The sequence below is a fragment of the Lactuca virosa genome, chromosome 3, assembly GCF_052849685.1.
Source record: "Lactuca virosa cultivar CGN04683 chromosome 3, Lactuca_virosa_CGN04683_v6, whole genome shotgun sequence".
NCBI classification, from domain to species: Eukaryota; Viridiplantae; Streptophyta; class Magnoliopsida; order Asterales; family Asteraceae; genus Lactuca; species Lactuca virosa.
In genome coordinates, this window is record NC_136428.1 from 36,078,906 (window position 1) to 36,103,863 (window position 24,958).

At 34.2% G+C, this 24,958-nt stretch overlaps 1 protein-coding gene and 1 long non-coding RNA gene across 2 annotated transcripts; both read left to right on the top strand.

Moving 5' to 3' along the window:
• The first annotated feature begins 2,929 nt into the window (after nt 1-2,929).
• LOC145162272 (uncharacterized) lies at nt 2,930-3,793 on the top strand. Its single transcript, XR_013739000.1, has 2 exons — nt 2,930-3,392; nt 3,461-3,793. It is a non-coding gene; the product is annotated as an uncharacterized LOC145162272 (long non-coding RNA).
• A 15,723-nt stretch (nt 3,794-19,516) lies between these two features.
• Nucleotides 19,517-21,470, top strand: LOC145163412 (uncharacterized). Its single transcript, XM_079082254.1, has 6 exons — nt 19,517-19,734; nt 19,824-19,998; nt 20,081-20,177; nt 20,274-20,550; nt 20,717-21,072; nt 21,148-21,470. The coding sequence occupies exons 1-6, from the start codon at nt 19,517-19,519 to the stop codon at nt 21,468-21,470; spliced, it is 1,446 nt and encodes a 481-aa protein (XP_078938380.1).
• The last annotated feature ends 3,488 nt before the right edge of the window (nt 21,471-24,958 follow it).

Consider the following 24,958-nt stretch of genomic DNA (forward strand, 5'->3'; position numbering starts at 1 on the left):
ATCAAACATATTACATAATTCAACGATGAACTTTTGGAACTTCTAGCACATTAGCCTCATAGTGAACATCAATAAAAGACGATTAATAAAAGACGTAACTTTTTTCTTTATCTAGGATTCATAAGACTAGAAATTTTGCGATGTATATTAAGCATTCATGATGTCTCCTTTCTAAAATCATAACCATTTAATAGTGTCCCTTTCTTATATCCGTAATTGCATATTAACTTGTATTAATAGTCATAGATTATACGCAAATTCGTAGTACATTACAAGGATTTATGCCCAACGATTTTTTGTAGGTTTCGTGGTCCAAAAATGATCGCTCAATGTCAGCATGAGAATGGGATTTGGAATTTACTTGTTGTGCTTAGATAAGGAGATTAGATTGTGTTAAGGATGAGGTTGAAATTTTGCTTTTAATTATTGGCCAATCAGGCGATAGTAAATACAATATTGCGGTGGAAACGGTAGTGTTGATTATATGTTGGGTGATTTGGAGATTTAGAAATAAGATGTGTTTTAAATCTAATCGGAAAGCACTATGATTTTATTTATGATTTGGTTTCCGAGTTCTTATTTTTATAGTAAAAGAATAGGAATAGAAAAGCTAGTATTTTGTGAGTTAGTTGTCTTAATAACATTTTGAACTTTTTATAATTTCTAGCTTTTTACTAACTTCTTTTTAATTTAATCATTCAATTGTTTAAAAAAAAAATAATAAATTATATTTTATTTCGTATTAACTAAATATCATATTTCATATAAAATTTATTGTTAGTAATTTGAAAATTAAAAACCATATAAATTTTAGTTTTAGAATGATTTGTTATTTTAAAAATATGGATAATATTTTTTTTAAATGAGTTATATATGTATCCACTACGAGTGGCGGAGGCAGTATATAACAAGTGGGGTGCATGGCCCCACTTGATGGTGGGACCATCCTAATTTTTAATAGAAAAGTATATTTTTTTTATGGAATTACATAGTGACACTCCACTTAAAAAACCGAGACACCATTGTTTTTGCTTAAAAAACCTTAACAAGACTTTAAATTTCAGATTTTTTTTCTTATCTTTCTTATTTTCAATATTTTTATCATTATGGACCCCGGTTAATGTTTGCTCTGGATCCGCCACTGTCCACTACTCTACAATCTCTACGTTTAAATCTACTTATTCCGTCAACACTTATATTCTCAATTCTAAATTAAAAAATATTCAGCAACTTTTGATACCACTAAATCAAATGTCAAGTTATAGTAAGTTACAATGATCCTTCGTATGATTATTGTTGGACTTTGTGGATACATATTCAAATCACAAAAATAATGAATTGATTATTACGTGATTTTTTAAGAATATACTTCAACGGTAGTCCAATAATAAATATTTAAAATTAAATAAAATAACCGAGAGAAAAGCCAAAATACAACAAAAGGCATGAAATATCTCATATACACAATCTTTATTTTACGTCTTATTTTTTAAGATATCAATAATAGATTATATTATGGAGTTTAATGATTTTTTACATTATTATTTTATATTGAAAAACTGCAATAAAGTCCTTACATATTTGTCTCATAATCGATTTAGTCTATATATATATTTTTTTATTCATTTAAGTTTCAAATACCGGTAATCTTATTCAATTTTAACCCTTTGACCCAGTCAACAGGTCATCCAACTTTCAAAAATTACATTTTTGGCCCAGATTTCAAAATTTATTACAAATTTGGTCCAAAATTTACACTTTTGGCCTAGATTTTAAATTTTGTTACAAATTTGATCCAAATTTTACCCTTTTTACCCAAATTTTAGAATTTTATTATGAATTCATCCTAACTTTAGTATTTTTTACAACTTTTTTTTCTCAAAAATTTGTTTCTAATATGTTTTTTCTTTATAAAATCATATTTATACAAAAAAAACGTATTTTCACATAAAAATCTTATATTTTCTATATAAAAAGTTTTTTGTATATGAAATATCTAGTTATAAAATAGGTATTTATTAAATATATAAACATGTACAAATCCGTTTTTATAAAAAAATGTATACAAAAGCGTATTTTACAAAAAAAAATGTATACAAACACCTTTCACCTTTATACTTTGAAATTTTATTTATGTTTGGACCGATTTATATAGTATAATCTTTAGTTAATGTATTTAATTTTTTTGATTTAAATAAGTAACCCAAGTTTAACTTATTTATTTAATAGGTTGAATTGAGAACTACATAAATGGGTCAATCTAGCGGCAACCCATTTATCTATAAGGTTGGGTTGGGTCGGAAATATCAACCCATTTAAATAAACAGGTTGGGTTGGGTTGATATTTTCAATCTAATTAATAAATGAGTTGAACCCGAACCCAATCCAGGTCAACCCATTTCCAGCTCTAATTGAATGACAACTAAATTTGCTATTATATTCAACTCTTTCATTGCACTCTCCATTATGGATACTCTTGGTGCTAAATTGATAATATACAAATATCATCAAAATGTATAATTGGTAAAAAAAAAATGAAAAAGAAGAAAGTCACTATATTACCATACAATTTTTATTTTGACACCGAGTTAGTTTTTTTTTCTTAAGACAAAATTGCAAAAAAATGGTCCATATGGTATGCATTTTTTCGAGGTTTAGTCCAAACCTCAATTTTTGTGGCTTCATGGTCCTTTTGAGCTAGTTTCGTTGCATTTTTGGTCCCTCAGAAAACTGAAAAGACTAAAATGCCATTCTGATACATTTTTTATGGTTTTTCTATTTAATTTAAAGTTTTATTAATAAAAATTATGGGGCCCACCTCCCTCCCCCTCTCTCTCTCTCTCTCTCTCTCTCTCTCTCTCTCTCTCTCTCTCTCTCTCTCTCTCTCTCTCTCTCTCTCTCTCTCTCTCTCTCTCTCTCTAAGATTAAATGTATAACCTGATCATCTAAACTTCCCCCATAGTCACTATCACTGAATCCTTTCAAGAGTCTTTAACTTGAGTATACATGAGCTTCTTGTTATTTCCTCTCTCCCTTTCTTCTTCATCTTTCAGATTCAGAAATGAAAATTGATCTTCAGCCAATGCTCGATGAAAGGTTTTGTGTTCATCCCCAAAATAAGGATTATTTCAAAAATGAAAGAGAAGATGAAAGGGAGAGGATTAAAATGAAGAAGAAATGGAGGGATGACGATTGTAGGGGCGATGTTGGGGTTCCAGTGCTCATCTGAACCGTTTCACTTCCTTTCTTCATACTTCTTCATCCTTTCACCAGACGAACAAAAAAATCCAGATGTTTTGCTGCGATTTTGGAGAGCAAAAAAGGAATGCATCCCCTGTGTATGCATGTGTGTTAAATCCAATCACTTAATTGATTTATCCCCTAATCAGAAGGTACCTATAGTCTATTTATCCCCTTTCCAATTTGTGATCTTCAGATTTATGTTTTATATTTTTTACAGAGGTATTTCTACCTCTCCTTCCTCCTTCCCTCTCTCGATATTGTCGTAACCCCAAATGAACGTTGAATGGCTACCAAACAAAGCGGCGACACCACTTCATCTTATGCGTAAGCAGAATCGGGAATCCACCATTTCAGCATCTGGATCCACCACTTCCTCTGTGTTTTTCTGTACATCTTCCATTTGAGAGGAATTTGTGTTTTCTAGGTTTTGAGGTTAAACATCAATGAACATACATTCAAAAAGATTGAATTTTGTACAAAATTGGATTTAATTCGTTTGAGTTTTCTGTTGTACCTTTTGCCTTTCATTGAATGGTCGGATTTGTTTAAAGTTAGGTTTAATTTAATTAGAGGAAATGTAACAAGTTGATATGTTCAAATCTGGATTTCTTAGTTTAATTTCATTTTTTGTTCATGATCATCTTTAACCTTCATCTTCGTTAATACCCAGATTTCCAACATCTATTTTTCTTCGAAGATTTCAATTTTTTTCTGCCATCGATGACTAGATCACCATTTGTTTTGGTTAATTTGAATTTTATATTGATTTGACTAATTTGTTTGGAGCTGGATTTAAATTTGATAGATGAATTTGGATCTTCATTTGTTCAAGGATGACATCTTACACACACACACACAGAGGGCCCTCTCTTTATTTATTAATTATTAATATATATATATATATATATATATATATATATATATATATATATATATATATAAAATTAAAAAAAATGAAAGAAAAATGAAAAATAAATACATGAGGGGCATTACAGTCATTTCAGTTTACCGAGGGACCAAATACGCATCGAAACTCGGCTAAAAGGACCACCAATCCAAAAAAGTCGAGGTTTGGACGAAACCTCAGAAAAATGCATACCACAGAGACCATTTTTGCAGTTTTGTCTTTTCTTAATTATGTCGCTATATTTACAATTTTGTTTCAATATTAACCAAATGACCGTTCTCCATGTTCTGTTAGTAACCACTTTCCCCGAACTGAAATAAAGTCACTAAATTTACCAAAATTTCGATTTTGACACCAAGTTTCAAATTGCAAAAAAAAGTCACTATATTACCCAAAATTTCGATTTTGACACCGAGTTTTTTTTCTCTCAATTATGTCATTACATTTACAATTTTGTTGCAATGTCAACCAATTGACTTATTCAAGAGATGTTATTATGGTTTAGAATCACGATTTATATAAAAATAAAAAAATGAATGTCGGTTTAATGGTTCAAACTCACTTACAAGTCATCACAAAGGGAGTAGTCACCATTTCAGGAGATGTTATTGTGGTTTAGAAGCTCGATTTTTGCAACAAGTAAATGAAGACCCCTACAAGGTCGATTTGTACAACAAATAAATGAATACCCCTAAAAGGTCGATTTATTTGTACAACAAATAAATGAAGATCCATACAAACTCACTTCTAAACTAATTGACCGGTTACCATTAATCTAGCAGGTTACCAAAAAAATGATATGACAATATTATGATGTGGAAGCCATGTAAGATCTTATGTGGTAGGATTGAGTTTCAAAGTCACTTAAAAAAGCTAGCAAAAAGGGTGTATTCACCATTTTAGGTGACACTTTTTATTATAATTGTTTAATGTTTAATTCTCGTCAGAATGTTTCCTCATAAATGACATCTGAAGGTCAATCTAGTGGTTCAAACTCACTTAACAGTAAGTGAAAAGGTCCTACTCATCCTTTCCTGAGATGATATTGTGGTTTAGAAGCTCGATTGTACAAGAAGTAAATGAAGACCCTACAAGGTCGATCCAGGAGATGTTTAGTGAGTTTGAACCACTAAATCGACCTTGTAAGGGGTCTTTATTTACTTGTTGTACAAATCGAGCTTCTAAACCACAATAACATCTCCTAAAAGGGTGACTATATCCTTTTCACTGACTTGTAAATGACTTTAAACCATTGGATTGACCTTCATTTATTTGTTATACAAATTGATCTTCTAAACCATAATAACATCTCTTGAATTGGTCAATTAGTTGACATTGCAACAAAGTTGTAAATGTAATGACATAATTAAAAGAAAAAAAAATCGGTGTCAAAATCAAAATTTTGGGTAATATAGTGACTTTTTTTTTGCAATTTGAAACTCGGTGTCAAAATCGAAATTTTACTAAACTTAGTGACTTTATTGCAATTCGGGAAAAATGGTTAGCGGGTAACAGGGAAAACCGGTCATTTGGTTGATATTACAAACAAAACTGTAAATATAGTGACATAATTCAGAAAAAAAGGGAAAATGACACATAAAGCCTACAAACTTTTTATGGTTTACCCTTTTAGTCACTAAATTTTTTTATGGCTTTATGAGGGAACTAAGTTGTGGGTAACCTGTTCTTTTAGTCCCCTTTACTTGTTTTAGCTAGTTTAGGAGACACATAGACAAAACTTGGGGCCTACCTCTCTCTCTCTCTCTCTCTCTCTCTCTCTCTCTCTCTCTCTTTCTCTCTCCAATGACCATACAAGCTCCAACAAAAGCCAACACAAGCAAAAACTTCTGCAAAACTACATGTTTTCCAAAGTAGATTTAAGTCTTGACCCAAAAGAACTCACGGCTAAAATAGTATTTCCTTTTTGTAGTTTGAAAGTTCTTCATCAGCTAATTGACAATTAGGCAATGAACTCACTCTAAAAAGTCTACAAAGCAACGAATACAGAGCAAATGTGCCTCTTTCACCATTATCATCAGCTTTGAGCACAATGAACACGTATTACAACAAAGGGACTAAAGTAAGAGTCCAGAAAATGAAAGAAAGGGTCCCAAATATTTCTTCATTAGTTTCTGAGTGCTTAATATCTTCTGCAAAAGTGCTTTTTGTTGGATTAATGTCTAAGTCCATAACTATAATTGGTAAGACTTGACCCGACACGGCATGGTCCATTTGGGTTGCATGGCATCATGCATTTGGATAGACTATAATGAGAGAAATAACACTTAAGGTTGGTTAATATATTATAAGTTCTAATATATTAATAAGGTTATTTAATTAGTATTGATCAAGAATTAATTTGGAATTAACTAAGTGATCAAAAGGAGACTAATTAAATATATGAGTTGATTGTGTAAATCATTCATTCTTATATATGTGGGCTTGTGATCCAAGATTCCTTATGTTGGACTAAGTCCATGGGGTGACCCATGGATACTCCATGGAGGTTAAAATCCATGGAGCATAAGGAATGGGTAAAGTTATGAGTTACATGGTGTAACCCTAATAGCCACCATATAAAAGAATCCCATGGCTCAAGAAATCGTGCACTAATGTGTGAGTGTGAGGGCTAGACGATTTCAAGGAGTGTTCAAGTTTCTCTCAAGTTATTCCAAGTGTATTTGGTGTTGTGTGAACCATTTGAGGTGTCACACTTGGGGCACTAGGCACTCAAGCTTCATGAAGACATTCTACATCGAAGAGGTATGTATTCTATCTTGTTATATTTATTATTTTGTATGCTAGATTAGGATAATACCTTGGATGTTCATAATTGTATGTATAATAGAGAAAACATAGATCCAAGGTATTTAGGGTTGCATGTACACTTAGGAGTGTTAGAATGCTCATAACCCAACAGTGGTATCAGAGACTGGTTTTTTTTTCTTGTTATACTTGCAAAAGTAGCTGAAAAATCGAGTTGGATGCATATATTCGATTGTTTTGGCTGGAATTGGACTAGGAACATTACCCTAAGATGTTTTTGGACTTATAAACTTGTTTTTGATGTGGTAATGTTCATGCTAATCCAATTTCTAAGATAATTGTCATAATTTCAAGATTTGTATTAGTTTGTATGTTCATGCTAATTTCTTGAAGATTGATGATTTGAATTATCTTGTTCTTATGAGGTTCTTAGATTAATAGAAAAGTTGTGTGAAATAGTTGTTTTCAATCCATTTTAATCTAAGAGTTGATTCCAAAGTGTGTTTTTGTAACTTGTCCTCAAGTTATATGAAAAGTCACATTTAAGAATCATAAAACTCATAAAAGTTGTGTGAAATAGTTGTTTTCAATCCATTTTAATCTAATTAAATGGTTTTATGACTCCATAACTTGTCCTCAAGTTATGGAGGTTCAAGAGTCTCTTCATTAAATTAAAAAAAAAGTGTAACCTTAATTAGTTCCATAAGTTACAATAAAAAAAAGTTATTTTTTTATTAATTAGTTTAAAGTCTTCCATAACTTGTCCTCAAGTTATGGAACTTGAAGAGTTTTTTTTTTTAATTAAAACTACTTTAAACTCATAAGTTATGGAATTAATTAGTTTTGAATAGTTTCAAAACTTGCCCTCAAGTTTTGGAATTTGAAAAGTTTTCACTTATGAATACTTTAATTCCAAGTTAGCCCTTAGAATTTTAAAAGTTAAAATTCAACCCTTATACTTTATAATATTATAAGTTAATAATATTTATATATATGTATAAGAGTAAAGTCAGTCTTACCGTTAGTAGGCCTCATTCACGAAGCCGGTCTATAAGGGGGGTATAAGGTTACTGCCTATAAAATGGCAGTTTAATGGGTGTCCACTCTCACCCACCGCTTCCTTGACTGGTGGAGGGTCGTTAGCCGAACGGGTAGGACAAGGACTATAATTCTCCTTTCATTAAAAGTATTAATGATAAATACTAAGTAACTAAACTCTTATTAACCCAATCTTAGTTACTTAGGAAAATGTGAATTTGGTGCTAACCCATGAAATTACACTTTACACTTTGCTTAAGTCGTTAGTGGAGCGTGTGTGGTTAACCGGCATACTAACCTGGACTTAACAAGGTAGGCAAAGGGTAACTTAATATTTATCATAGTATCGGTGGAGCGTGTGTGGTTAACCGGCACACTGATTAAGGGGTAAATATTAAGGGTACCAAGTATATTTGCATGGTTATTCACACCTTGTTTTGTGATCCTCGGCATCCCAGTCACAAAACCTGAAGGGCACACTCGAGATTGAAACATGCCTTTGAACAGTTCAATGAATCTCAAAGATCTAGGACTTTCAAATCCAAATAAAACCTAATAAATTATTTCGTTTTTCATGGTGGAAATTGGTGAATCGTCATTCACCTACCTTCAAATATTTTATAGCTTGGATTACGACATCCCTCTTCTAAGTTATAAAATAGTTTGTTGGGTCCTAGCCTTAATATTTCATATTGGGTGTCATATTAAGGACTTTAAATCAACTATCTTGAATATCTCCCAAAAAGATGTCTGGTCTAGACATTTATGATCTTCCCAAATCTCTTGAAACAAGCTTTCCTAAATGAAGATGATGTCCCATGGATATCATACTTCTTTCACCTCCTCCAATTATTCTCCCTAACCCACAAGTTCCTAAAAAGTTTAAGGTCACTCAAGCCCTATTGGCAAGGCAAGGTCTAGGTGTGATCACATCTTGGAGATGTAGTCACATATTGACAAGGCGGGAGAGTTGGGTGTCAAAGTCTTGAGAAAGTTGGTGGCTCAACTACTTTCTAAGTCACATAGTGAGTTCTTTTGGGAATCCTATGAAACAGACTAAGACAAGACCCTTAATGATCTTATCTATTTGCTAAGATCAACTTCCTAAAACACTATGGACATTGACAATGATGACATTGGATATCCAGTAAAGCTCTCTCTTCCCAATGGAAAGGGATCGGCCATAGTCAACTCGGTTGACCCAATGGTAAAGAGAGAGGCGAAGTCTGAGATAGTCCCATTATCAAGGGTCTATAGGTAACTATTGCCAAAGGAAGGGGCATTGGTTACGAAGCTGCCAAATTTACCTAAGGATGTTAAAGTCAATAAGTTTGGCTCTACTTCAGGTAAAGTCCATTGTCTAACTCTATTAAGTACATGCTGATTCTGATCGCGAAGATGGATTTCAATCGCATGGTTCGGTGATCAGAATTTTGGGCTATTACTTAAGAGTTATGATATTTATATTGCTTAGGAATAGATAACAACAAGGTTTTCATATGGATTGTAAGGATAAGTTTTTCCCGCAAAGTTTTAAAATAAAAGAAAAAGGTTTTGATTTTATTTATTTTAAGTATCCTTACAATGGCATTTGTGAAAAGTTGTTGCTTATAAGATTCCATTGATAGCAATATTGGAAAAATGGATTTGATTCTTTCGGTTGTGGTAGTGTCTAATATTACCAAATAAGGAAAGATTCTCATCACCCAAGGTTCAATTGGACCGAAACTTGGAATCATGCAAGTTGTATAGTATGATGAATGAGAACTTTCAGCTTGGAAAATTAAGACTAACTCCTTATGTGAATAAGGAAAGGACTAAGGGATCGAGTACACATTCTTGTGCACTGGTCAAGTCCACCACAAAAGATCAAGAAGACTATTCGTCATGATTTACTTAAGTTCAGTAAATATGGTTATACTTATAAGTTTAAGTATAAGTCTGTAGCATTGGAGAAGTTTCAATGTGAGACAGAACAAATAAGAAGAATCAAAGTATGGCAGAAAGATAAAAGTTTCTCAAATCTGAAAAGATGGGAGAGTACTTTAGTATCATGTTTATGATCATCTTAATGATTAAGATACCATATCACAATTGGTCCTCTAAAGTCATCTTAGTGCATTCTTATGACTAAGAAGAGGAGTCATGAATTTTTGAAATGGTTAAATCAAAAAGATGAGTCATACTTCGTTCCAAAACAATTCTTAGAGTCATACTCCAAGATTGTAACTTGAGTGACATATCTTAAAGAGGGTTTGTTAACACTAGTCAAATGTAAGAGTAAAAGGTTATCTACTCTTGTACATTTGAAATTGGTAAGTTGTGATGTTTTGGATAAAACAGAGACCAACTTAGGCCAATTGTGTAAAGTGTTAGTCTTGATAAAGAATCCGCACTATCTCTTGAATATTTGACAAGGGAGTCTTATATGTCAAGAGGACAGTGGGAGTCTTAAAGCTCTTGAAAGTTTCAAGACTTAATCAAGAATAAAACCTAAAGTCCTTCACTAGCACACGACTTGAGGTTTATAACCTATCGTGTTGAAATTTTTGTGCCTATTCAAGTTGGCTTTGCATAGGAGTTCTGAGAGTTCTCAATTGGTTGCACAACTACTTGGAAGCAATGGCAGGCACCTGAGCTGCCAAATGGCAAGAATTTAAGATTGCACAAGTTTAATCAATATGAGTTTGGATTTGTCACTAACCTTGTCTTGTGATTATGGTTTTGACAAATTCACATGGATAAGAACACATACACTATTAAATCTAAGTGTCATAAGGTTTCTCTCCGATTCATGAAAATGATGGTGAGGAAACACTTTCACTAAGTAGATTTTAGCTAGATAGCAATTGTGATATTTGCATTCTCAAAGTCGTTAGTGGAGCGTGTGTGGTTTACCGGCACACTAACATGGACTTGTGAGAAGTGGCAAAGGTCTAAACAATTGAGACTATGATTACGGCATCCCTTTTCATAGTTCTAAAATTGTTTAGACACACATGTGAGCTATCTAAGAGAGGTGTATGATTTTGATAAAGTTTTATCAAAACAATCTAGTATCAGAAATCTGAACTTTGGTAAGAAAGTCAGCTGATTTCTGAGTACATGTCAAAGCTAGTGGGAGCATAAGTGTTATGCTAATAATCATCATGTTAGTGGGAGCATGATAATTATGACAAAGGTTGCAAGTTAGCAATGTTAATTATAGAAAACAAAAGTTTCAATTCGTGAGGTTGCAGGGGTTGAAAAAGTTGTTTTGCTATAATTAAGGGAGAAGAAATTATACTTCATTTCAATTCTAAAAAGCTTAGATTGAGATTTTAATCGTATTTAATCAAGGATATATATATGAATTTCATGTTGGAATGGCTAAACATAAGGAAATTCTATATATGGGTCCATTATTTGCGTTCTAAAATTCGATTATGATTACGGCATCCCTTTTCATAATCTGAATTTTGAGAACTTGGCAAATTGAAATGGAAATATTATAGCAAAAGACTGGTTTAGTCTTTATGTGAGACATCATGAATCGTGTCCCATATGCTTCGGATATAGGATTGATTACATGTGCTATATTCATCCTTTCTAAAATTTTCCAAATGCCTGGGGCATTATGATGGGAAAAGGTCTAGAATTGGATATGACTAAAATGATTAAGCAATTGTCGAGGACAATCTAAGGTTTACCAAAGATTGGTTGCTCAAGGATAGTTGGAAGTATAATGTTAATTCTGGAAGGACCATATTGACATAATCTGTAAGGAGGCAACTCTTGTTCAGAAGTGATAGTCAAAATGGAATATGGAAATGTTTCAAAGTTAGAAATTATTCAATCTGTGTAAGATTAGGAAACTTAATGAAAGAAGGATGTTTCCAAGGAGCTGATCTCCTTTGGAATGCTCTGTAATGATTGTTGTCAAGTCTTTCTGACTTTGTGCATAATCATTAAGAGGATCAATGCATATAAGTTTAGAATCTAACAGATTTCAGTAAATGGCATGAATTTGGAATTCTTGCATTTGCAGTAAGGATTTGAGACTGTGAAAAGAGGATCATTGGAGTGATGTTCAATTGATCTATTTTACAAAGTAAAGATCATAGACAAACATAGTATGCATACTTGGTGTATGGCATGACTAGTGTTTAGAAAACATAGTGTACATGCTTGGAGCATGGGACAACTATTGTTTTAAATTCAAGTATAAAGTTGATAAAACCGAAACAATGAATAATGAGTAATCAGTATGGTGATAAATAAAAGTGTTTATTTATATTCATAGGGTTTGATACCATATTTGATTCATTTATTCTTGTATTTCACTTTGCATGTTTTGACTTCCAGAATAACTAAGTCGCTCTTCCTAAATGATTAAGTTATTCAAACCATCCACAGTCGGTCATATGTTGGAAGTAGATATGAATCAAGACTGTCATGGGTTGGTTTGTAGAGGTCCAAGTTGGTGGACAAAGTGGTGCTACAACACTCATGAGTGCTCATAAGTTCTGAGTATTGGATTCAACCCGCGCTCATTTGAATCACTTCATGGATTTTATCACGAGTGATCATGAGACGATAATATCTTATATTCTTCAAACCTAGAGATATGAGTTGTTACTATGAGTTGGTTATACATTGATTGCACGAAAACGCATTGGTAACTCGATGTTATAAAACGTGCCTTTGTGTATGATTCAACAAGTAGTAGAACAAGCCATATGAGTCGAAGTTTATCCATTCCTTTTACCTTCGGGATAAAAGCGATATATGTGGGCCCTCGATGATTTAAAGATGATACATGTGAGTGCTTGGCCAAGCCAGGACTGATTTGATTTGTTCAATCAGTCAGTCATCATGAATCGGAAATCGGGAAACAACAAATGGACAGAGAGAATGATTGATAATCCATGTCTCAGTCCATATGATATCTAGAATGGAGGAATATATGATCCCTTATCTAATGGACAAGTCATTGACAAAGGTCAGAGTTCATCGACAAGGTCAGAGTTCGACATAAGCTTTTGAGAGCTACGATTGTTGATCGGTTCCTGAAGTCATACGCAATAATAGTTTTAGACTTATCCAAGTGGGAGACTGTTGGATTAATGTCTAAGTCCATAACTATAATTGGTAAGACTTGACCCGACCGGGCATGGTCCATTTGGGTTGCATGGCATCATGCATTTGGATAGACTATAATGAGAGAAATAACACTTAAGGTTGGTTACTATATTATAAGTTCTAATATATTAATAAGGTTATTTAATTAGTATTGATCAAGAATTAATTTGGAATTAATTAAGTGATCAAAAGGAGACTAATTAAATATATGAGTTGATTGTGTAAATCATTCATTCTTATATATGTGGGCTTGTGATCCAAGATTCCTTATGTTGGACTAAGTCCATGGGGTGACCCATGGATACTCCATGGAGGTTAAAATCCATGGAGCATAAGGAATGGGTAAAGTTATGAGTTACATGGTGTAACCCTAATAGCCACCATATAAAAGAATCCCATGGCTCAAGAAATCGTGCACTAATGTGTGAGTGTGAGGGCTAGACGATTTCAAGGAGTGTTCAAGTTTCTCTCAAGTTATTCCAAGTGTATTTGGTGTTGTGTGAACCATTTGAGGTGTCACACTTGGGGCACTAGGCACTAGGCACTAGACATTCTATCTTGTTATATTTATTATTTTGTATGCTAGATTAGGATAATACCTTGGATGTTCATAATTGTATGTATAATAGAGAAAACATAGATCCAAGGTATTTAGGGTTGCATGTACACTTAGGAGTGTTAGAATGCTCATAACCCAACACTTTTAACACATATAATGGTGATGTGCTTAAATCTCCACAAACAACACCCAAACTTTGATACACCAATGTCAAAACTGCCCTCCATGACTGTTTCTGTAAAAATCAAAAGAAGAAAACAACACAAAAATTCAAATGTATTCGAAGAACCCCTAAATCAACAAATTGTAGCATATAAACATACTGATCTTACCCTTATATGATTTTGACGAGACTCAATTTCCAGATCCATGATAAGTAGCTTCAAATCGCCAACGATGCCGGTTTTAATTTGATAAGACGAAGACCCATTTAGGAAAAAGTAATCAATTTTGATAAGACGAAGACCCAATCGAAGAAAAGCAGCAACAACAGTTATCGATCAAGGAGTACACCATTGATGCTTTGGTTGCTCGAGGAAGGAAGAAAATGAAAGCGACAGTAGGGCTATCGTCGATTGCTTTGGTAGCGAGGGCTGCTCTGGCAGCTCTTGGTTGTCTCTCTTCTATCCAGCAGAAAACGCGAAGAATAAGGGAGGTTGAAGCATATCGAAAATAGCATAGCATGTGGGGTGTTTGGTTTTTGAGCCTCGACAAGAAGAGAACTCGTGGTGATTATCGAAAAACAACACCTTCCACCATGAGAGAGAGAGAGAGAGAGAGAGATGTGGGTCTAAGAGTATGGGAAAATTCAAAGTCAATATAGGAAAATTGGTCAACAAATGTCAATGTGTCAAAGAGGTAACCGGGTGACCCCTTCACTTTGGCCAAAAGGATGTAATCGACCCGAGAAAAACGACTTCGTTCCCTCATAAGGCCACAAAAATTGTTTAGGGACTAAAAGGATAAACCCTAGAAAGTTCATAGGGCATTCGTGTCATTTTCCCGAAAAAATAACTCAGTATCAAAATCGAAATTTTATGGAAATATAGTGATTTTTTACAATTTTCCCTTTTAAGAATCTAAAAAAAATATTTCAGCGGAAAAGTATATTGATGATTAGTTCCTAAAAATAAATTAATTAAAAACATACAAATGAAAACTTTGATGATCGAACTTCGAAGCTAGAATAATAATAAAAAAAAGAAAAAAAAAAGGAAATCTAAAAAGAATCAATATGAGCAATGGAAGGGGGACACCGTCGCCTTGTGGCTGCTAATAGAAAGGGATATTTCATTTGATTTGTTGTGTACAAACATTAAATGCAAGAAATTGATTCTCAAATTAAAACTTTAACTTTTGTAAGAACATCTCAATTTTATAGGGTTTAATTTTAGTAGCAAAAGGTAAAATAACCGTTTCATGTTATGGATAATGTGGTGGAGATGATATTAATTTAAAATTTTAGTTTGATTTTCGTCAATGTTTTATAGATTTGAACTCTGTAAATGTTTCTATGGCCTTGTTATAATACTAAGTATAGCTTATAGCTTATATAGGTTTATATATGTAAAATTTTGTCTTGAACTCTTGATAAAAACAAGTTTGGATACAAAAGTCCGAAAAAAAACATTAAAATATAAAATTATATGACCAATCAATTTGTTATAATTGACGTCTAGTTGCTATCCCAATTCGTTAAAAATGGGGTGTGACCATTAATGGACTATGCCCATGCTCTTTGCCGTTCATACACTTTCCATTTTGGCCACCAATTCTCATATTTTTGCAAATTTCCACCACTGATTTTGTAACATTTTCTCCTGCTCACAATTTCAAGCAAAAATTCAATAATAAGAATACATTTTTAGAATATTAAGTCGTCCAACAAAATATAAACTGTAACCTGATCAAGTTCTCAAAAACAATACAGTAACTATACGAAATGTCTTATAGTCAAATCGTTGTGACTACAAGGCAACTTTATTTTTATAGAACGTCAAAAAATTGTATATTAAACAATTAATAAGAAGCTAGAGTAAAACATTACAAGGACAAGGCCATGCTAATAAATTATGTATATACTCATGATTTTCTTTCGGAAAAATGACTTAAAGACCAATGAAGTTTCCAAATCGTTCACATTACCCCAATTATGTTTTAATCGTTCAAGAAACACCAATAAAATTAATGTTTTGTATAAAAAAGTCAAATGAAGTTACCTATTTGTTCAATTCATAATAAGAGTGACCGGCATCTGTGGGTTAAAGTTGTTTGTTTACCGGTTTATGGAAGTGATCAAATGAAAAATGTGACATGGCTTATCAAAAATAATTACATGGAATTATTAATGCCAGAAGGGTGAAATCATTTCACCAAACTTACCCAACGAAGGTGAAAACCGAACAGAAGTCGATCTAGGGTTCTCAGACAAGGGTGAAATCTATATCTAGGGTTCTTACACAAGGGTGAAATCTACAGAAGGTGAAGGTGAGATTGTTTTTACAGAAGGTGAAGGAGAGTTCGATGAGTGTGCAGCAAGCATGTCTGGTGACTCCCTTAACATTGATGTCCACCACAAAGGTGTTTTTTCTCCTAATCCCTTCGTTTACTTCTGTAACATCCCGATTTTTAAGTATTTACCTTTTAACCCCTTAGTATGAGAAGTGATTGCATTTTGGTCTCTTGTGGCATTTTGGTCATTTTGGACAGACTTAATACGTTGGACGTACTAGGGAGGACCTTAGTACGCTGGGCGTACACCGCGTATGCAGGGCGTACGTGATAGATCCTCAAACCCTAATTTTTAGGGTTTGGTCCATATATAAGCATCATTATCACCTCATTTCTCATTCCCTCACCAACCTCCACCTAAGAAAACGTCCCTCTTGCTAACCCTAAGTGAGAATAGTGTATATTGAGCTCATCTTTGTGTTTTGGTGTCATTCTTGAAGAAGAAGAAGGTGGTGGGAAGACCTTGAAGCTTGGAAGCAACTTAGATCTGGGATTTTCTCCTTGCTAGCAACCTCCAGGAGGTAAAAAGCTCCTTGCTTGATCATCCTATCTTGTAGATCTATCCATTTCTTCATTTAGGGCATTTTTGGTCCCAACCAGAAGGGTGAAATCATTTCACCAAACTTACCCAACGAAGGTGAAAACCGAACAGAAGTCGATCTAGGGTTCTCAGACAAGGGTGAAATCTATAACTAGGGTTCTTACACAAGGGTGAAATCTACAGAAGGTGAAGGAGAGTTCGATGAGTGTGCAACAAGCATGTCTGGTGACTCCCTTAACATTGATGTCCACCACAAAGGCGTTTTTTCTCCTAATCCCTTCGTTTACTTCTGTAACATCCCGATTTTTAAGTATTTACCTTTTAACCCCTTAGTATGAGAAGTGATTGCATTTTGGTCTCTTGTGGCATTTTGGTAATTTTGGCCAAACTTAATACGTTGGACGTACTAGGGCAGACCTTAGTACGCTGGGCGTACACCGCGTACGCAGGGCGTACGTGATAGATCCTCAAACCCTAATTTTTAGGGTTTGGTCCATATATAAGCATCATTATCACCTCATTTTTCATTCCCTCACCAACCTCCACCTAAGAAAACGTCCCTCTTGCTAACCCTAAGTGAGAATAGTGTATATTGAGCTCATCTTTGTGTTTTGGTGTCATTCTTGAAGAAGAAGAAGGTGGTGGGAAGACCTTGAAGCTTGGAAGCAACTTAGATCTGGGATTCTCTCCTTGCTAGCAACCTCCAGGAGGTAAAAAGCTCCTTGCTTGATCATCCTATCTTGTAGATCTATCCATTTCTTCATTTAGGGCATTTTTGGTCCCAACTATGATGATTCTTGAGCATGGCATGCTCTTAATCGGATAAGTCGTCCTTTCAGACCTAATGAGGGGTCTTGAGTCATAAAAATGTGGTCTTGATGATTAATTTTTCCCCATGCATGCTCTAGATGGTCTTAAAGTGTTAAGAAATTGGGAATTTGTGTATTAAGCACTTAATGGGCATGCAAAGTCATAAAGTTGGAAACTTTATGACTCTTAGTGGTATTTTGGCATTGGATCTGAAATTGGGACGTGAGAGCTTAATGCATTAAGCTCTTATTGAAGAAAAAGGAAGTCTGAGCGTACGTCGTGCGTAACGTGGAGTATGCAGTGCGTATGGGGCGACCGCCCGACTCCGGTCAAAGCGTGTGTACGCCCAACATAGGAGATAAGTACGCCCCGCATACTTAGCAGAGTGGACCGATTTGACCTGTTGACCTTGATCGTTGACTTTGACTTTGACCAAGGTTGACCAAGTTTGACTTAAGGGTGTTTTGGGTATTTTGAGCTATCGTTGATTCTTGGTCTCTGTCTGTTGAATAAGTGATTTGTAGAGCCGGTATTCGGAGCAGTGTATTGTCCAACTATAGTCAGACTGTGAGGTGATTTTTCCTCACTGTACCTGTGGGTCGAAGGCAACAATGTCGACCCACTAGATTATTTATCATGGTCAGGATAGTGATATGATAGTTGTAGCTGTTCAGTAGATCCGTATAATTATCTGTATTTGTTGGCTCTGTGTTTATGTTTGTTTGTTGCATACGTCGACATGTTGTGTTGGGTTGAGGCAGTCCCGCTCTGTGATGTAGGCCAAGATACTCGGGGACGACCAGATAGGCTGTAGGCCCTGCGAGGCGGTCCAGTCAGGTCGACGGCCCGTGGAGCGGTCCGGAAAGGTTGTAGGCCATGCGAGACGGTCCAATCATGCCGAAGGCTCGTAGAACGGTCCAGATAGGCTGTAGGCCCTGCGAGGCGGTCCAATAAGGCTGTTTGTTCATATTGTACGCTTGTTTGTTGTGGTGTGTTAGTACTTTGGGGGAACTCACTAAGCTTTGGCTTATTGTTTTAGTTTATGGTTTCAGGTACTTCCGAGGATCATGGGAAGACGAAGGCGTGATCGTACACAGCTTCCTGTTTTTATGTCTGCGGGTCTTGGGAAAACTCTGATTTGAAATAATGCTTTTGAAACAATGACTATTTTTGCAAACAATGTTGATTAATGGTTGCTTTTGAAAATTTTAAATTTACTATGATTCTGGAGCGTTACAACTTCCATCCTCATAAAGTATCTGTTACGAGGCTAGATGTACATAACATGGATTTCAAGGTATTCAAGACCTATCTCCAAAAATTGATCAACAATAGATTTCGGGATGTGTATTATTGTCTTAAAAATCGGTCCCTCGTAGATGGGTTGAGGGAGCTCAGGGATGAAGATGACTACGTTAGGTTCCTTGATGTTGGGTTTGATGATGACAATAATCAAATCAGCATCTACATTGATGACTATCACGAGCCCATACTAGATTGAATTGAAGAAGAGATGATCTATCGGTGGACCATGAAGATGATGATGAGGAAATTTAGTGGCCGGAATATGTTGATCCTTTTTTGTCCTAGACGAATCTTATTCCAGAAAGAGGCATAGAGGACAAAGTTGTTGATAAGGTAAAAAAACATCCTATTCACGATCCTAACCAAAAATGGGACACTATGAGGTCTGAGTTAGGTATGAGATTCTCTAATCGAGACGAACTGAAACACATGTTAACAAATTATGTTGTGTCTAAGGGTTATGCATTATGGTATAAAAAAATGAGTCAATTAAATTGTTAGTGAGGTGCAGTAAAAATGAAAAAGGGAATCCATCTTGCCCTTTTAGACTATGGGCTAGTCCCATGAACAAGGAAAATTCATTCATATCATGTCACTAATTGATGAACATAATTGTGCTAGACAACAAAATTTGGGGTGTCTTGTCACGTATAAGTGGATTTGCAAAATGTTAATACCTGACATTTTGGAAATGCCTCGGTTTAGCTACAGGAAAATGGTAGAAGTAGTTAGGAAAGACTATGGTCTGAAGGCAAGTCTTAGGTGGTGTAGAAATGCCAAGTACTTTGCACTAGATGAGATTTCAGGCAGTTTGGTAAGCCATTATGAGAAACTATGGAGTTATGGTGCTGAGTTATTGAGGGCCAATCTTTGTTTAGTAGTCACAACTAAGACAAATCATATGCTTGATGTTACACACTACTTCAAAAGGATGTATGTTTGCCTGAAGTCTGTCAAGGATGGTTGGATTGAAGGATGTAGAAGGGTAATCAGTGTTGATGGTTTTTTAAGGGTATTTGCAGAGGTGAGTTGTTAACAGCTGTTGGTAGGGATGCAAACAACCAAATGTACCCTCTGGCATGGGATGTTGTGCTAGTAGAAAACAAGGAAACTTGGAAGTGGTTCATAGATCTTCTACTTGAGGACATTAAGATGGGAGATGGTACGGGCCTTACAATTATTTTGGACCAGCACAAGGTGTGTTTTAGTTTACTTTTACTTAGGAATTTATATGTTTTTTTAATGTAACTTACAACTTAAATTTGTTATCACCTTGTAGGGTTTGATGGAGGCAATTAAGGAAAGGACACCATCATGTGAGCATAGGAATTGTGCCCGACACATCTTCTCCAACTTTAAGAAGAAGGGGTTCACGGGTGTCGAGTTTAGGAAGTTATTTTGAAGAGATTCAAAGGATACAAGTAACTCCACTTTTCGCTCTTACATGAGGGAAATTTGTATAATTTCCACAGAAGCTTATGACAACCTGATAGAAAGAGACCCGAATACATGGTGTAGGGCATTCTTTGAACCTGAGAGTTGTTGTGATGTCGTAGAGAACGATATATCTGAATATTTCAATGCAGCAATCGTAGAGGCCCGGAAGAAACCCATGATAACAAAAATGGAAGAAATCAGGGTGTACGTGATAGAGAGGATGTACAATCAAAAGCTTAAGGGGCAAAAGTGGGACTTGGAAATCTGCCCCTTTATTAGAAAGAGGGTTGAGAAGACGAAAGAACAACAAAGGTATATTCTTGAATCACAAGTGATTTAATATGAAATAACTTACCTTCTTAATATGATTTCATAACAGCTATTAGGATGTTGTTCCAAGTGGTGAGCAATAATATGAAGTGAAATTAGCCCATGAAGTTTACGCATTTCACCTTGAACATAAAACATGTGGTTGCAGAGCCTGGCAACTTAGTGGTATCCCTTGTATGCATGTCATTGCTGCAATATTGTACCTGAATGGAAATTCAGAGGACTGTGTAGCTGTGTGGTTTAAAACAAGCATGTTTGGAAGTTGCTATAAATATCTATTCAAACCAATTAATGGAGCTAACATGTGGCCTGATGTTCCATGTGATCCTATATTACCACCTAGGCGTAGGAGAATGCCAAGAAGGCCCAAAGTAAACAGAAGGAAATGTCCTACAGATAATGAAGGAAGGCATACAATTAACAAGAAATGGATGTCTATCTCAAGATGTGGTAATTGTCATCAAAAAGGACACAACAATAGGCGATGTCCGTTGCCCACAGAAGGTTGATTTTTATTTTCATTGTTCATTCATCTACATTTGTATAATAATAAGCTTATTTGTTTTAAAAATGCACCAGATAATATGCACAATGAGGAACTAACTGTTGGTGAAGAAGGTGATGTTTATGGTGAATTTGATGCTGAAGTTGATGGTGAAGTTGACCACCATGAAGCTGATGTTGAAGACCACCAAGAAGCTGATGTTGAAGTTGACCACCATGAAGCTGCTTTTCAAGATGAAGCTATTTTTTATCAGCATGAACCTGTTTTTTATGAGTATTTTGTTGCCAACAAGAGACGATTACCTTATGATAGGATCATAAAACTGAAGTTAAGGAATAAGGTGGTAACAAAAGATGGAAGTGTGGAAAGTCATGAAAATCCAGTTACTTTAAACTAGGATAGGTGTTTTTATTAGGATTATGTTAAACACTATGAAATGACACATCTTTTGGTGCTTAGTGCACATCTTTTGGTGCTTAGGCTTGTCTTTTGGTGCTTAGGCTTTCCTTTTGGTGTTGTGCACATTTTCCAACATTTAGTGTCATGTGCACATGCTTGATTATGTGGTTTAATTATGCTTAATATGTAGTTTAAATGGTTTATTATGTACTTTTTATGCATATTCTAAAAGTTTACCATTTTGCTCCTGCTGTTAAAATTGGTAAAACAGTTTTGTGGGGCTTGTTGTGTGGGTTTGTTTAAAACAGTTTTGTGGGGCTTGTTGTGTGGGTTTTTATTTGGTTGTATAACTTTTATGTTTCTTTCGTTGTAGTGACGTGACAAACGATCATGACTATGAAAACTTTCGACTAGAATTATTTCAGTCCACTACATGGGAATGGAGGGACCTTGGTAATATTCGGTTACCATATTTTGTTCATCTGGTATCGGACGAAGCAATCATAAGTAAAGGTGTAGTTTACATCTTATTATCAAACTATAAAATTTTGCAGTTTGATGCATATTCTGAAGAATATGTAATCATATTCTCACCTTCTACAAATATAAATTACATGTCGTATACATCGAGGCTAATAAAATTTGAAGGAAAGTTGGGATTTTTTTGTCTGAATGGAGATCGTATGTGGGGTATTTGGGTTCTCATTCGTAATCAGTGGGTTGAAGTTGATGTTCTTAGCATCAATGCAGATGCACATGAATGGTGGGATTATCGAAACAATGAACTTTCTTTTTTTACAGGAAAAAGAATTGAGTGTGTTGTTCCGGTTCATCGTTGTCATGAAGTCTTTTCATTTTGTTCCGATTATGAGACGATAACTATGCCAAGAAGATTTATTTGATTGTATTTATTTGACATTGAATTGATTAACCGTTGTTTATTTGTTGGGTTTTATATTTTAAATATTTTGTTTTCATTTTATACTTTGTTTTTATTGTAATTTATAATTTCAATCATCAAATTATGTTGTTTTATGTTATATGATCTGAAATTATTTGTTTATATATGTGTTGAAGAAGGAAACCAATTATTTCCATTTTTAGGTTGTAATGACTAATTTTGTTTGAATATATCTTTCAATTGCGGTTTAATTGTAGTCACAACAATAACCTATATTTATGTATGTTATTATTGACAACTTGGGGACTACATTTATGAAAGTAAAAAAATTTGTCTTTAATGTTAATGTTTGTTTTACATGCAAGAAGTAACAAGCTACTTTAAAGTTAAATTTATTTTTACTTAGGTATTTTACTTTGCAAATTATTGTTTCATTTATATGTTTAATATACCATAAATTTTATTCTAATTTATGAGTAACTACACTTTAGTTAATTTTCCCGATCATTAATTTTGCTTTCAAATTTGTACATGACCTAATGAGGGTCAACCCTAACCCATATGAATTAAAAAAATTAATTTTATATATTTATTATAAATTTATATATAAATTTATTTTTTTGTATGCTAATAAAAAAAAGCTACTATGGATATTACATTTAATTAATATTATAGATATTGATGTAAATACTATATTAATTTATAATACAAAACGGGTAATCATTGTCGTAACCGTCGTTCAAAATCTACGTCCCCTGTAGCCTGCAATTAATCGGAGAAGTGATGGCCTCAGTCGACGTCCCTTCACCTCCGAACTATGATCCTTTTAAACCCTTCCCTTATGTCAATTTCGTCATTCTCACATATTCATTACGTTACGATAACTTCGATTTCTTGCTCTTCCTCTTTGAAAAAAACTTCCACGATCAATTTAATCGACGATGAATGTTGATTCGTGGTCACGTCCGAACTTCCAACTATGGAGTGTAAGCGCCGAACCACCAACAATCAAACCATTTGTAGAATACGGGAAGGCAAACGAGAAGAGATTCACGATTCGTGTTGTTCATGGTGGGTTCTTTACAGACTACCCAGGTAAGGCGTATCAGCAGACAAAGGTTCACTTTATTTCTCATGTCAACATCGATTTAATGAAAATTGAGATGCTTGGTCATTTTTCTAAAAGCCTTGGGTATACAAGTTTGGGGAACTGGTATTATATGCCAACCGAAGAAAACAATGGGTTGTCAATGATTGTAATTCTAAATGATGAATGTTTGGGACCCTTCAAGTCGATAGTTAGGGCACACAAATTCAGAGAGATTGAACATCTCTATGTTGAACACAGGACTGTGTTTGTTCCAATCAATTTCCCACACGTTTTGATGTACTCACCATCCAAACGTGTTGAGAAGCTTATTCACATGTTTGTCACAGAACATCCAATGGCAACGGTTGATGATGGAATAGCATACATCAACCATATGCTAAACATCACCATTCCAAGACAAAAAATGGAGGATGCTATGGACATGGCCAAAGAGAATGTCATAGCATGGAAAAACATATTGTAGGTGAACTATGTTGAATGCCTTTTTGTGTTTAATACAGAGTAAACATGATACTCTTTTTTGTTGTAATTAGTATGAAACTCTTTTATGTTATGTAATGTTATATATTATGTATTTATGTGATGTTGTTTTGATTATATATTATGTCTATATTTAATGAGTTGTATGTTTTTTTTTTAATTATAGGGAAATTATAGATGATTTTGTTGTTTATGACCAATTCCATTTGGAGATATTTCATTCTGTTACATTTGCATGCATGGATATTGGTAATATACTATTACCATGTTCTGTCTGTCCTGTTTCTAATGAAGCAATCGTATGTGGAGGTGTGGTTGACATTTTATTATCAAATGGTGACATTTTGTGGATTGATGCATATTTGGAAGAATTTTTAAAAATTTATCCACCATACTGTAAATTATAGCATCATACTTTACATTGTAATTCTTATTTACAATAAAAAGGTATGTTTTTTTTTGTTATTGTAACATATTCGTTATTCGTTATAATGATTTTGGACGGTTTTACCCCTCCTGCATCTTTTCTGAAATTGGACCGTTTTACCCCTCCCCCATTTGTATTGAAATGATTAAGGGTTGTCAAATAAAACATGAATAAAAAAATATCATAACTTTTTTTTATAAATGTTGCTACGTTTGAAAGTATGTTGCTTAAATACTTAAATCTTTTAACTTTATTTACAATACATTTGTTGGATATGTACAATTGTTTTATACTGTAAATTATAGCATCATACTTTACATTGTAATTCTTATTTACAATAAAAATGTATGTTTTTTTGTTATTGTAACATATTCGTTGTTCGTTATAATGATTTTGGACGGTTTTACCCCTCCTGCATCTTTTCTGAAATTTGACCGTTTTACCCCTCCTGCATCTTTTCTGAAATTGGACCGTTTTACCCGTTCCCCCATTTGTATTGAAATGATTAAGGGTTGTCAAATAAAACATGAATAAAAAAATAACATAACTTTTTTTTAAAAATGATGC

Excerpts from the sequence above, each read along its gene's own strand:
- LOC145163412 (XM_079082254.1), top strand. The coding sequence starts at position 19,517 with ATGGTAGAAGTAGTTAGGAAAGACTATGGTCTGAAGGCAAGTCTTAGG. Across the intron at positions 19,735-19,823 it reads ACACACTACTTCAAAAGGAT|AGGTGAGTTGTTAACAGCTG; the intron begins GTATGTTTGCCT and ends GGGTATTTGCAG. Across the intron at positions 20,178-20,273 it reads TAAGAAGAAGGGGTTCACGG|AAGCTTATGACAACCTGATA; the intron begins GTGTCGAGTTTA and ends TAATTTCCACAG.